At 39.1% G+C, this 14,415-nt stretch overlaps 1 protein-coding gene across 1 annotated transcript; it reads right to left on the bottom strand.

Moving 5' to 3' along the window:
* Positions 1-2,250: 2,250 nt before the first annotated feature.
* trpc4b (transient receptor potential cation channel, subfamily C, member 4b) lies at positions 2,251-13,128 on the bottom strand. Its single transcript, XM_037079840.1, has 11 exons — positions 12,795-13,128; positions 12,031-12,433; positions 10,222-10,740; positions 6,452-6,788; positions 6,103-6,242; positions 5,544-5,854; positions 5,241-5,436; positions 4,943-5,137; positions 4,614-4,655; positions 4,412-4,501; positions 2,251-4,323 (listed from the first exon to the last, which is right to left on the bottom strand). Exons 2-11 carry the CDS (start codon positions 12,406-12,408, stop codon positions 3,892-3,894), a joined length of 2,640 nt encoding a protein of 879 aa, XP_036935735.1. The 5' UTR covers positions 12,409-12,433; positions 12,795-13,128; the 3' UTR covers positions 2,251-3,891.
* Between the last annotated feature and the right edge of the window lie 1,287 nt (positions 13,129-14,415).

Genomic DNA, 14,415 nt, shown 5'->3' with positions numbered 1-14,415 from the left:
AATATTACCATTCTTTATTTCTAAGCAACATGACCTTTGGCAAAACAGACTCTAATTTTTTATGACATTCAAACATGATTAGATTTAAAAGTGTAGCTATTGTTAGCTGTACAAGTGGGTATTGTTACTCACAGCATACCCAAGTGGCATTACTTATACCATTTATTCCACCATATGTTGTTCAAGTTCCTGGCTTGCCAGATGTTCCAGATGTGAGCAGGACTTTTTTTTTTAAAAAAAAATTTCAACATTGGATGGTTAAAAGGGGGAAAGATAGAGTTTGATTCAATAGTGCAACACAGATTTGAAAGTGAAAACCAGTGGCCTTGTATATTCTATCAATGTCTAACCAGTGAGTTTGAAAGTACAAAAGTTTAAAATACATGCACATGAATTATTCAGTAAACCACATGTCCATTAAAAAGATGACACTTTCAAGGCAGCAAGCCTCTTATGAACTTGATTTGTCAAGGTCTTTAGAAAAGCACTTACGCATAAAATCCCTTCTCGGGATTCTCATCTCTCCTAAAATCCCAAAGACTGGAATACATTAACTTTACAATCCCCACATTCCAATGAGCAGCCAATTTTCTAACTCAAGACTCTATATTTGCTTCGGTGGGGGAAATAATGGCACTCATTAACTACACTACAGCGATAATTAAACGCAGCGTGACTTTTACACTTTGAATCAGAGCTCTCTGCATGAATCAGTCACTTTCACACACACTAACGCACGGACACAAACGCTGCATGTGCCACAAAGAACGGATAAAAGTCAGTTTTGGTACTGAGCGCTTTCTGCCCTTTGCCTCTTGCTAAAAAAGAAACTCCTTTAAAGTGGAAATTGAAAGGAAAAATGCACCAGGAATCTAAATTGAGGGAGCTCTTCAGATGTAGTACAAAGACCAAAACATTCTGTTGATTGCCTTTCTAGAGATAGTGTGACTCTTTCGCTCTCGGCTGCTATGGAAACAGAAACATGGAGACTTCCTCTAGCTCCCATGTAGCCTGCAGCTTCAAGCTGTGAAGGTGTGGAAATAAATATGCATAACAAAACTGAAACATAACTGCTACTGCTATTTGTTAATGATGTGCTTATACCTGTAATACAGCGATTACTACATCTCAGATTGAGACATTCCTAAAAAACACAATCAACAAAGGTGATTACAGGTTCAAAGCAGCTACAACTTTCATAACATGTAAGCAGGTTTAGAGATGTTTCCACTTTAGGAGTAACATTCGTGGGGGTGCCATCATTTACACAAAACAGTGCACAATTTTTTTCCATCACTAGAGGGTGCCTGATGCCTGATGAGGGGGAAAGCTTTTTCACCAAGTGGGCTAAATCATAAGAGTGGTAAAGCAACAAAATGTAATAATTTAGTTGTCAGCAATCTACATCAAGGTTTATGGAAATTGTGTTGGACTATGAGTCTGCATTAAACATGGAAGCAGTATTTTTCTGATGCTGAGGTGGTCATCATGGAGCTAGTTTAACGAATGTTATTTTGGGCAGTTTAATCTACATCAGTGCATCACATGTTCATGCCTACTATAGTCTTTTGTATGTCAAGACTTGAGTCAAGTGAAACACAGTGTCCAACATTGTACCCATAAATTATTTAACCTACTAAGTCAATGTCCTGTTATCAGATTCAATCACTGCTCCTTTGTTGCGAGAGCTAATTTAATTTGAGTTATAAAGTAAGGCAAATATAGCTAATTGGTTACAGAAGGGTTGTGTGGAAGTCTCATGTTTACTGGAAAATATGTGACAATGAATCCAATTGATGAATTATTCAATGAATCATGAATTATATTAATACTTGTTTTAATAGTCAGGTAGGATATGAATAATGGTACCACATAAGCATTTATTCTACAAATAAGAGAGTGCAACTGAGACTTAATTAATGCTTCTCCTCTGAAAGATCCCAAAATACAAGATCCCCAAATCCTCAGAGGGAGGATGTCCATGTAAACTGTGTATCTAGTGCACTATGTCAGAGGGACCACTGTATACACAGCCAGAGAGATGGTAACAAACTATTTACGGAAATGTTTCCTCCAGTAAACAAGATGAAAGGGAAGATTTCAGGAGAAAGGCAAATCAAGAGACAGGCCTGTTAAAGGAAAAGTGCCATTTGTTTTCTTCGTCTTTGTGCCATCTACTCTGTTCTAATGTTAGTATTGCCATTATGCATAAAACTGTAAAGTGTTCATCAAGCAAAGAGAAGAGAAACATGTTGTCTTGTCATGAGCGCAAAAAACACAGGTTTTTGAATTAGTGTTTTCTTTTATTATTATTTCATTTCTTTTACAGAGTAAGGTCATTACAAGTTACAAAATTGCACAGTAACACAAAGATCACTAGAGGGCCCTCACACCTGCAAAGTGTAGTAGATAGTGCACATGGTTGAGGAACAAATCCTCCAGCAAATCTTTAACTAGAGAGCACTGCATGCCTTTCTGTTCAAAAGTCAAACTCTTTGTCTGACCATAAACAGGTTAGGACAGTGATAATGGGTTAAAGTTAACCCATATCTCTGAATAAGCTAAATGCTACAACTGGATAGTTTGTCTAAATTACATATATATAATAAATTACCTGTTCACTCAAGTGTAACTTTGTTAATATATGTCTTTATGATCGATTTTTTTTTGCATAAAAGGATTAGATACTGTCAGCGTATGAGAAGTAATACCTTTTCCACAGAGATAGGGATTTAAGGTAGTTTTGCATATCTTAGTAAGAGGACAGTGCAAGGTGAAGGAGGAGAGTATAGGCAGCAGGGTGTCAAGGCTCTTTGGAATTCTAAAGCTCAAAGTAAAACATGAATTACCAACTTGCTTCACAATTCCCTGAGCATCAAGTCAGCACTCACTGAGGTCAAATCAGTATATTTTCTATGAATCAGAGCTGAATGCATGTAACATAATGTGAGATAACGTGTTATTATGCCTTTGCATACATTAAAGGACAATTAAACTAAGTGTATCATTAAAACCTGCAGTGCAGAACTTTTGTCTCCCCTTTCCGAAAAAGAACTTTAAACAGGGAAGGGACAATAAGAGCAATCTCTTGCAACATTTGGATATAATACAATATAATAGAGCTGCAATGAATATGAATGGATAGAATGATAGTTGATCCAATTAGTTGATCAAAAGAAAGTTAATTGACATGTCATAAATTTGAACAAGGGGCCAGCCCATCTAATAGTTTACATTTCTGCAAATTCTTCTTCTTTTTTTTGTGGAACATATTTAAAAATCAGTTACCCAGTCTCTGTATTGATATGCTGCTTTTCAAGGACTAGATTGTCCTGGGACTTTGTGCAAATTTGATTGACAAGTGAGATGCTCAGGTAGCTGGAGAATGGGTGCTTTGTGAATGACTGCAGTGCTGTTCTCTTCTCACTCCCAAGACTGCCCCCCGACTTTCTCGTGTAATAAACAATGATGCATTCCAAAGTCATCCGCAGTTATGAACCTAAGGGCAGAATGATAGATCACTCAATTCAATAGAGCATCGAAAGGTTTATGAGTGCAGGCAGGAGAATGCATTACCCTCCTGTAATTATTCTCACTTCCAGATACTGTAGACATGCCTATGACACCGTAGACCCCCCATTTACTCTTACTTTCTCTGTCCCTGCGACTGCACACAGAATCCAAATATAAAGACTTAAGTTTTCTGTGAAATACCCAAAGATTTGTCTGGGACTTCATCAGCACTGTAGAAGACATTCATATATGTGCAAAGGTCCTGCACTGCCAGTAACTATATTATATATATTAGTTTACTCCATGAAGTATTTACAACATGTAGATTAGTGAATGAAAATTAAATCTCAAAATCTTTAGAAAACTTGGAGACACGGCCTAGTTTTGATATATTTTTGGCCCATTTTTCACTTTCTTGCTTGCAGTTTTCTGTAGAACTTCCACAACCACTTTCTTAGTCAGTAGTTCTTGGTTTTGATGATCAGTTCCCGACGTATCTTCCTCTGACACTGAATGAATTTCATCACATTTCTGAGAGGGAGGTCTGCTGTGTCTCTGGATGGGCCCAGATGAGCCAACAGAGCTGGTAGAGTTGGCGGCTCCACTCAGCAGGAAGGTGGTGGTGGTCAGATCAGACACGCTCAGCCTGTGTTGAGGATCTTTGGTGGGCAAGTTCGGAGAATATTTGAATGAGTTTCCAGGATAAGCCAAGGTGGAGCTAGCAACTGCACCCGGGACCCCACCTTGAGGTTTACCCTTCATCATTCCAAGGACTTCATAGCGGAAACTGGAGATATCCTGCTTTAGCTCCTGTTGAGAGGCAGAGAGGAAACAACAGCAAAGATAATCAGCAAATGAAAAATATGGGTAATTCAGGATCTGAATATCTGTATACTACCTTGAAATTCTCTTCTGTCAAACCTTCCTCTGTCTTGGCATCTCTGATCATTGCAGCAACATATCGCTTCACAAGGTTCCTCAGAACCTCCTAAAAAGATTTAAAAAAAAAAAATTAAGGTAAACTACAGATTCATTTTTAAATAAAGTTTAATTAAAATACCATAAAGTGGTACAGAATTTTGTAGAAAACAAATTCATACCTGATACTCATGGTTTAATCTTACATTGTCAGCTGCGCGTCTCTACAATTAACGAACATAAAAAGAACCATTAACAAAGCAGCATGTTAGGTCAGTTTGCAATGACAGAGTGACATTCTTACGTGGTGTTCTTTCTTTACTTGCTCTTACTCAACAAGGCGTCTCATGATCAACATTATTTTAGTGCATGATACCTTTCTGAAGAGAACAGGGAATTCAATTAAGGCTTAATTCTTTTGGAGCTTCTCACTTTGAGTCTATAACAACAGACAGACACTACAAAATGTAGTAGAGTGGTGATCAAAAGCAAATCTTTGGAAACTACTTACCCCCAAAGTTTCAAAAGTGTCAAGCCTTTTTAAGGCTGGTCTCTTCAGCAACTGCCTCTTTATCCATGAAAAAAGATAATAAACAGACTTTGGACTGGGTATTATATTGAATGGAGACGGCAAAGTTCCGCCTTCTTCAAAATAGCTCATCCATAATTTTGTTCTTGCAAATTTCCACTCTATATCTGCATGATCCTGAAAAACAAAACAAAACAGCAATTAATCAAAACCTTTTGCAAAGTACTGCAAGACAAATTAATGCAGCAAAACGATAAAATAGGTAAGCTACAACACTCACAGCAATGTGCTGATAGGAGTTGTTCATCATGGCAATTAGCATGTTGAGAAGCACTACCAGGGAGATGACATTGTACGTGCCAAACATGGTAGTGCCCACAAACTCGGTAAATTCATGTCGTGGTTCCACATTTGTCACATAGAGGGAAATCAGGCCAAATATAGACCAAAATAATGACTGCAGCGTCTCGAACAGCCTGAAAAGCAAACAACCATACATCACATCACATGTGCGCGACTGAAAAACAAACACATTATTTATCAGTAATCCAGATTTGTTAGGGATAACTTATTGTTAACTTGCGTTGAGAAGGCATTGTTTTGATGACTGCAGCGAATACCATGGCATTCAAGATTCTCTGTTTCATAATAAAAGTAGAGCTGGTTGAGGCCATTGGCAAAGGCTAACAACACCAGACAGTAGATGAAGAGGAACTTAAGGATGTCCAGGAGCATGCGGCCCAGTGAAATCTGTAAGGGGCCAAGATGGGAGTTGGCAGTGAAAAGGCAAACAAGGCGCAAGGAACTGAAGATGTTGGCGATGGCGAACAATGCCTCTGCAACCAGTGTCGGGTGCCACATTTCCCAGGTGCTTCTGGGTTTACTGCAACTGTACTGTAAAAAAGAAAAGAAAAGAAGGGTGAAAATGACAAATTTGAAAAGAAAAGAGGCGAGATATTTTCAAAAATAACTGTCTTGCATCCCCAAAACAGTTTTCAATTGTGAATTTTTCATAACCAGAAACACACATTTCACACATCCACAAGTTATTTTTCATACGTTTAAGTGCTGGAATCCTTGATAAACTGTGTAGATTTTAATCTGTGGCTGTTAAATACTTTGCGCTGTAAGATGCACAGTACCTTAACATGAGCGACAATCTTCAGGGAAATGGTTGCAAGATACAAGGAGTTCATTATGAAGTCCATCAAGTTCCACCAGTCATCTATGTAGTCTTTGAAGCCACTATCCCACATCTGTTTGATCTCGGTCCATATAAAGCCTTGGAGAAATAAACAAACAACTGGGGTCATTTGTCACTGAAAAAAATAATTTGACATGCATTGTGCAGGTTGTACATCAGCATAGGTGTCACAGTCACTGAAAGCAAGTTAGTTTGACTTTTTCAAATGTGTGTGACCACAGTGTAGAGTGCATGATAACATGACACGACATGTTAGTGTCTGTGTATGTGTGTGTGTTCATTGTTACCAAGCACCCATGGCAGGATCATCCATTCCACAGTGGTGGGTGGCGGGCCCTGATAGTCCTTCTTCGCAGAGGCTATATGCTGCGAGGCCAAGAAGAGCAGGAAGAGGAAGCTAAGGTAGGAAGCGGTGTGACAGATGAACTTGATGAACGGCTTCCGGATAAATAAGCCATAGCGGCTCTTTGGCGAGATCAGGTAGAAGATGCATAACAGGGGGAAGAGGAGGCCGATGAAAATACATGTGATGAGCTTTACTGCCCAGTGACGCCTCCTCCAGCCTGGGAACTCATCATACCACCGCGAGGCCAGCAGCTGTTGACAGTTGGGCTGAGCAACAAACTGAGGAAGAGGAGAGAGACAAAAAGAGATATTAACTAAACTTAAACAAAAGTCAGGATGTTTTTAATTTATGTTTACAAATATTTTGCTTGAACAATAAATATGCATTTACAAATAAACTGCAGACAAAATTGCTTATTCCACCACTGAAGAAATACATGCATTTTATTGTTATGCTATGGTATCTAGTATACAAGTATGTTGCGGGGCTATCCCTTTTTATCTTTTGACACAATACGGTAATCTTTATTATTGTTGCCATTGGAGCCAGCAGTTTCAAGATGTGCAAGACAAAGTTTTCAAGTAGATTATGGGCTGCATTTTTTATATTTGTCCTCCATTTTTTATTTTTTTTTATTTTCCTCTGACCTAATGTCACCTTGCATGTTTTTCTTATTATATATTTATGTGTCTATGTGGTCTTCATACTGTGTGCATGCACTAATTTGTGAATAAAGGGGAAAATTGTGAACCATTTCTAGTGTTCTCTAATGCTCTGATGAGAAGTCAAAACTGTTTCCCATGCGCATTTCTCTGCCCTTTGAGATTTGATATCTGCATCTGCTGGACATCTGTGGATGGTGATGGTAGTTAATTTCTACTTAACCATGTTACAGCCAAATGGATTCCCATTAAGGTACTATATAGCATTAAATTGTGGTTGATGAGGTCATGCATCAGTGCTGAATCTAACATACTGAATGTTTCCTATCTGTCCTTGTGAGATGTTGACTTGCCATAACATGACTGGAGGCTAAAGGTGACATCTGTTGGGACCAGATTTTGTCCGTGGACATTTTTGGAAGGTGAAAATCACCCCATCCGCATGTCACCCCACACTCCCCTTCAAAACAAGTGTTAATTTTGTCCTAAGGCACCTTTATACCAATGACACACTGTGTTGTGCAAATCAATTAAGCTGTATGATAAAATTTAATCAGTTTATATGAACATCAGTTCCGAAGATAATAATCTAAAGTTTTCCTGCAATAGTTTCTAGTAGATAACATTACAACAGATGCATAATGTACATAGACAACTCAAACAACGAAGTGTTTTTTTTAATACATATTCTGCATTTTGATTAAATTACAACATAATGAGCTATTATCGCTCCTGAGTGCAGCAGGTAGCGGGACAACAGAGGAAAAACACTTTTCTGAATGCATTAAAGGAACATTTTGCTCCTAATAATGTGGACATCCATTAAGTGCTGGTGGTCTATGAAGTCCATTAAAATTCTTCCACCACTTTAGTGCATTTTCTTTAAAGAAGTCCAAAATGGCAAGTCATCATAAGAGCCCAGATTATTGATGTGTGTTATTACTACAGTTGTTTGTCCAAACACACAAATGGACAGTAGAATTCTGTATGCCCACAACATACTATACTAGTGGTAGCCTATGTACCAACCTCTGGCTGGCTACTCCTGTGCAGTTAGGTAAGTGTAGTACAAACAATTAACATGCCAACTGTATATTAATTTGACTTATGGCTGTCCAGAGTTTGTTTGAAATGGTCTTGGCTCATAAGTAAACAAAAAGGAGTGTCTTAACTGTTTTTGTGCACAACTTCAGCACAACCACAGGTGTGATCACAAGGACCAGGTTGTCAAAAGCTGTCAAATTTGACAAATTAAAAAATCCACTGTATATGTATGAGGCATGAATTATACACTCATTCTTCTAATTAATTTGGATACACCATTGTGGATAATACAAAAGAGGTCAATAATCTTAATGTGTTTGCATGAGATGAAAAACAACTTTACAATGACTGAAGTGCATTAACTATTATTGGAAAACAATTGCTACAGCTAGTGCACAGCTGCACCATCCCTCAAATCAAGAGCACTAATAAGGAAAAGACATTCAGCTCTTCGTTCTATCAAGGTCATCTTGATTCAGCCTCAATCCAGGCTATATAAGACCAGTGCTTAAATACACAAGATGAGTAGCACACCACTGCAAGGCTTGCATTAAATGTTAATATATATCATTGCAACAGAGTTTTACTGCATAAAAACTCAAAAATCACATTTTTTTATTTTCAAAGCTCAAGTCAACACTTCACACATCCATGAGTAAGGAGAAATCTAAATTTACTGCAGACAAGTCTTAGAAGAAATTATGATTAAACCTGATAATAAATAATGCAATACAGCAATCTGGGGTGATAAGTATTGGGTACACAGTACTGTCTCCTTCTTATATTTGAGTTCATACAGTGAAACCTTGGTGTTATTTAGAGCAAACAGTGTAATTCTGTTCAGAGTTTTACCATTTTTTCAAAAATACTTTTTCCATGAACACCAGTTGTGCCATATAGAGATGCCGACAGTCACCCTGATCTTTCTTTCTCACGTTGGCAAATATCTCATCGAAAAAACAGCAAAGTCAAAACACTGCAAACTGCATGCATTTACTCTTAAATGTGAAAGGCCAAGACTAAATCTAAACAGAGCTGGTGAGCAGTACACAGGTGGCATGAGCTTTTAACTCTGCAAATACTATGCAACGGCTGTATACAAACAACACCAAAGGGCTCTGAACAGCCTCTTTAATGAGTGGAACAAATAAGACACATGCAGAAACTCAGTCTGCACTTAATACTGTAGCCTGTTCCAAAAAAAACCTGAACTTACTTCACCTTTTGTGACCAAAGTAAAAGATATAAAGCAAAATTTCCTAACAGAGGAGAAACAAGATTTTACTTAATGTGTTGGATTAGCGTATAGCAACTAGCAGCTTGTTGTTTCTGTTTTAAGGAAAAATCCTTGCAAAGTTCATACATTTACAGATATAATCCATCATAAAGTCCAGAAGTAAGCTTATTTTTACTGTCACTGTGTAATCACAATGTGTAAAGTCAGAGTGGCACTATCTATAAAAATAAATAAAATAATGTTTGCACTGCATCCAAAGCAAATACTCCAAAGAAAATGTTGAAAGACTGTTAAACGTTCCCTCCCCTATTAAAATATTATGAGTATGTATTTCAGGGAAGTGGCCATCACTTATTCCATCATTACCCCCAATTATCCAATTGTCATGGGACTGTCTGAGAGGGCTACTGTAATGCATTGCTAAGAGCCAGCCTGACAATTACATGTTGTTATAATCTCCCAAAGGACATCTCCACCCTTCTCAAGCCATTTACAGCCCATCTTGGAACTGTCTTTGTAACGCAGTTCATGTTGTTCAAAGAATTTCATACTTATTCCTATCTGTACTCAGGTTTTTTATCCACTGTAAACCCTGCCACTTCTCAGTGCATCTGTATGCGCACTAGGGTTATCAAGACAAGACATCTTTGCTCGTGTTATCTTTTTTACTTTGAGGATATCCAGAAGAAAAAAAAAAAAAACAGTTGTAGTGCTATGCCGCTGTAGGCCAATCTGACAATGAGGATATCATAACAACAAGGAGCTTACCTCTTTCTGGCAGTATTTGATAGCCAGCTTCAGTCGGGCCAGATCATTAGCATTCTCATCCAGCAGAGGGTTGATGCCATCACGGTAGTTGAGGATTATTTCCAGCTCTCTAGAGCTTCTGGTCTGGTCCAAGAGGTCCTTTGCAAATTGTTTACACGTGTGGGACAACTCCTCATACTCTGATTTGAACTCATTCTCCACTGCGCTGAGCTCCTTCAGCTCCCAGCTGAGCTGAAAGGCAGTGAGGAAAGGATCCTCGCTGGAGAGGGCGATGAGAGAGGGGCTGGAGAGGGCCTTGTAGATGTTGAGACGGGAGCGTGAGTGACGAAGGCCGTCTACGTCCGAATTGGACACACACTCCACGCAGTTGCAGCGCACAGCATGTGGCTGAGGTATGGAAACACCTCGCTGCACGAGCAGCTTGATGATCTCATAGTTGTTGGTGTGGGCTGCAAGGATGATTGGAGTGATGTCTGGGGTGAAGTCTGAAAACTGTTTGTCCAGGAGAATTGGTGGGACCTTTCTCAGGAAGGCAAAGAGAGGAACACACAGATGGACAGACATGAAAATTCACTATAGTTTTATCCAATAGTTTGCAAAAGAGCACCGCTTATTAAACCCCTCACAGGAATTGAAATTACTGGTTTGAATGGATCTGATTTCCTCTGTGTCTCTAACCATCTTGTCTAACAGCAAGCACATAGCTAATGGCTTGTGGTTCAGCTGGCCATAAAATACCTTCCTGGTTGGAGGCAACAACATCCTTTATTATTTTCCCAACTCTTCACAGAGTACACCAAGTCCATTACAGTGGGACCCAGCAGCGTCAAAACACACATTTACAAAGAATGTCAAGAATTTGTTTGAAAGCAACCAGAAGCTTTTATCTAACTGACTGATATACAAACTGTGGAAGCCGCAACAAAAAGACATCACATCAAAAAACATCAGTGGCTTTGAATTGGAAAATAACATTGAGTTGGATTCTTAAAATAACCTCAGTCGTGCCTCAAACTAAGAGACAGAGGAAAGCATGCCTGTATAAAATGTTCTGTTGTTTGTGGGATGCTGTGTAAGGGACTAACTGATTCAGGGAAAAGAATAATTTATTATTAACAGATAGCAACAAATAAGCCACATTGTCCCCCCTGTTGCTTAACAGGAAGGTTAACGTTACTCATCAAAGCAGATCAAAATCATCACATGCTGCCGTAACTTGAGCCCACTGACTCCTGAGCCACAGAGACTTTATAAATGATGAAAAGAAAACATCACACAAGGGAGAATAAACCTAAATCATAACACTTCTGTCCAAACGTTAACACGTTAAGTGCTGTCATTGATTTAACACAGCTTAATGGAACTCTGTACAAATGTTACTGACAAATACAAATACAAACACAAGTACAGCCTACAGTACATCACATGAGGCTCAGAAAGGGTTTCTGGAAGCCCAGTTGGACACACAACAATAATACAATTAAACTGTCTGAAACTTTGCTGGTAAGTAGCTTTCAAAGATGTGCTCTGATCAGTGTTACGTACCTTTCCAGTGCCTGTCTGCTGTTACGGCCTCAAGCGAGAAGCGCAAAAATAATTAAGACTAAATTAAATTTCCTGTTATCTTCAAAAACGTATTATGCACTAAAATAATGTTTATCTCTAATGTTAAGCTATGATTAAACCATGAGAATGAGGCACTCATTTGTTATCCTGTATAGTAAATGAAATGAAAGTGTTGGCAACAGGTCTGTCAGACAAATCAGGAATGTGCGCTGTAAAAAGGATGTAATCACTCATCTACAGTACCTGTTTCTCCCCACGTGGCTTCTTGTGGTTGAGTAGCAGCTCCACAGCTCCCACCACTTCTTTGCGGATGGCGTGTAGCAGAGCATCACCCACATACACATTATAGCTGAGCAGCAGCTCAATGATCTCCAGGTTCTCGTTGTCAATGGCGATGAGCAACGCCGTGCGTCCGAGGGGGTCGATGCAGTTGATGTTGATCCTGAAGTAGATCTCAGCCTCCTCCAGGGCTTGTTTCACACTGGCATAGTCCCCCTTCTCCACAGCCCCCAGGTAGGCCCTCTCCAGGGCAGAGAGCTCAGCCTCGGCCCGCACGATCCGCAGCGGGATGCGGTCCCTGTATGACGAGCTGTCAGCTTTCCTGTAATACAGCTGTGACATGGCGGCTACAGCATCACGGTCTCAACTGAGAGCGAAGGAGACATAAGACGGGGAAATGTTACATCGAGTTCGTAAAGTAGCGTACAGATGTCAAACCTGGACTTTCACACACTCATTTGAACAATACAATATCATTCAAAAGTTCAAATGGAACGGAGACATAAAAAGAAATCGGAGTTGGTTGATGTTTTTAGCGGTTGCTCGGCAAAAAAAGACGCATTTCATTTTTTTCAGTGACAATGTTAAAAACACGTCATGTTTCAACTTAAAAGCTCAGGATTATAATTGATTTTTCGTAAGAAGAAGAAACAATACAATTATTTCACACCAGCTGGCTTAAAAAAAAGACAAATCCCTTCATCTATAAAGCATGAGTGAAACTTTACCTTCCCAGCTGTGATTGACGTGAACCACTCGACGGAGAACCAGAAGCTGCAGCTGTCAGAGAGGAAACTTGCGTGGTTGGATCCTCATCTTATCACCAAAGTCTCCTCTGGAGACACTGCTAATGGCATTTCAAGCAATCGTCTGCCCACCCCTTTCGCTCTCTCGTCTGTGGGGGCAGTAGGACATGTAGCTGACCTGCTCCTCTCTGAGAGACACGCGTCAGATCAGCTGGGAACATGAGGTGACAGATGCTCACTCACTGCGCGCACCAAAGTCAGAAAATGCCTTTTTGGCCATCACCGCCCCTCCACTTTCAGGTTTGCTTTGCAACAGCTAAACAAGTGTGGGTGTGTGGGTAGTTTCCCGTTATGGAAAGCAGTTACCTGCTGTTTATTTCCACGCAAAAACAACGTAATTATTTTTTTTATGAATATTGCAGGGCAGACATATTAGCGTTGAATTCTGTCCCAGAACAATGTGGCACTGTGTTAATAAGTCATCACATTGAGGAAACGCTTATGGTTCATTTGTATTCTTCTCAGATTTTACAGGCTTATTGGGCTGAAGCATAATGTATGGATTGTGAGCATAATTGCATTTTAATTATAAGAAAGGTATTTAGTCATTGTTTCTTACTAATTAAAATCCTGAAGCCACTGGCACTGACATTTCTATAAAACCCAAGCAGCATAAGCTCCCGTGAAAGTCCCTTTAATACCATTTAAGCAGGCATGGTAAAAAGTAATATAGGATCCACCACACCAAAAAAACCATCAGAATAATCAAGCAAACGTTGATTACATTGTCACAGCTTCAGGAGCTGCATACACAAAAGCAACAAGTTTGGTTTATATGCTTTTTGCATCATGTGACAGCCATATTTATTGCACATTTCCATAAATGTGTATTTTGTAAAAATAAAGTGGGCAGGGCAAAATGTATTATTTTTAATATTATTATTTATATTTATTTGTTTTGGCCTATATGTATGCCTTGAAAACATCAAGTAATTTATTTCTTACCAATCAGATATTTCTTAGCTCTGACTGGACAAGTTGTCTCGATGTGCACAACCTTATTGCCCTTGCTCAGTTGGACACAGTACTCACCAAAAATACCATCCTGTATCACTGACCTCAATTCAACCTGAGCTGCTTCTGTCAGGTGAACATTGCTGAGAGAAAAAAAGAAAACAAAACATAAATCTGAAGTGGCCCCTTGAATACAGATTAATCGCAGTCAAGAAGACTTGTACTCGCAATGTACAGCAACAACACATTCATTTAACCATATGTGGTGAACACGGATCATGATTGATCATATATATGTCTCCTGGCTCATACTATACCTTCAACAACAAATTAAGTGTCAAGTTTTGCTGATTTAGTGGTTGCTTCCTCCGTGTCCACTGCAAATGTTCTTCTAATCACTGATAATTATAAATCTGTGATGTTTATCAGGCTATGAGTTAAGAACTACTGTTTGTAACTTAGAAACTAGCTACCTCAGTATTTAGGATTTTTAGATACACATAAGCCAGCAGCTCCTCAAACGTGTTATTTTCTATCAACTTCATGTTGCGTTAACATGCCAGCATCCAAATTACTTTTCATCTTCCAG

The sequence above is a fragment of the Acanthopagrus latus genome, chromosome 2, assembly GCF_904848185.1.
Source record: "Acanthopagrus latus isolate v.2019 chromosome 2, fAcaLat1.1, whole genome shotgun sequence".
Taxonomy (NCBI): domain Eukaryota; kingdom Metazoa; phylum Chordata; class Actinopteri; order Spariformes; family Sparidae; genus Acanthopagrus; species Acanthopagrus latus.
Note: the sequence above shows the minus strand (reverse complement) of the source record. Positions and strands in the feature narration are given on the sequence as shown.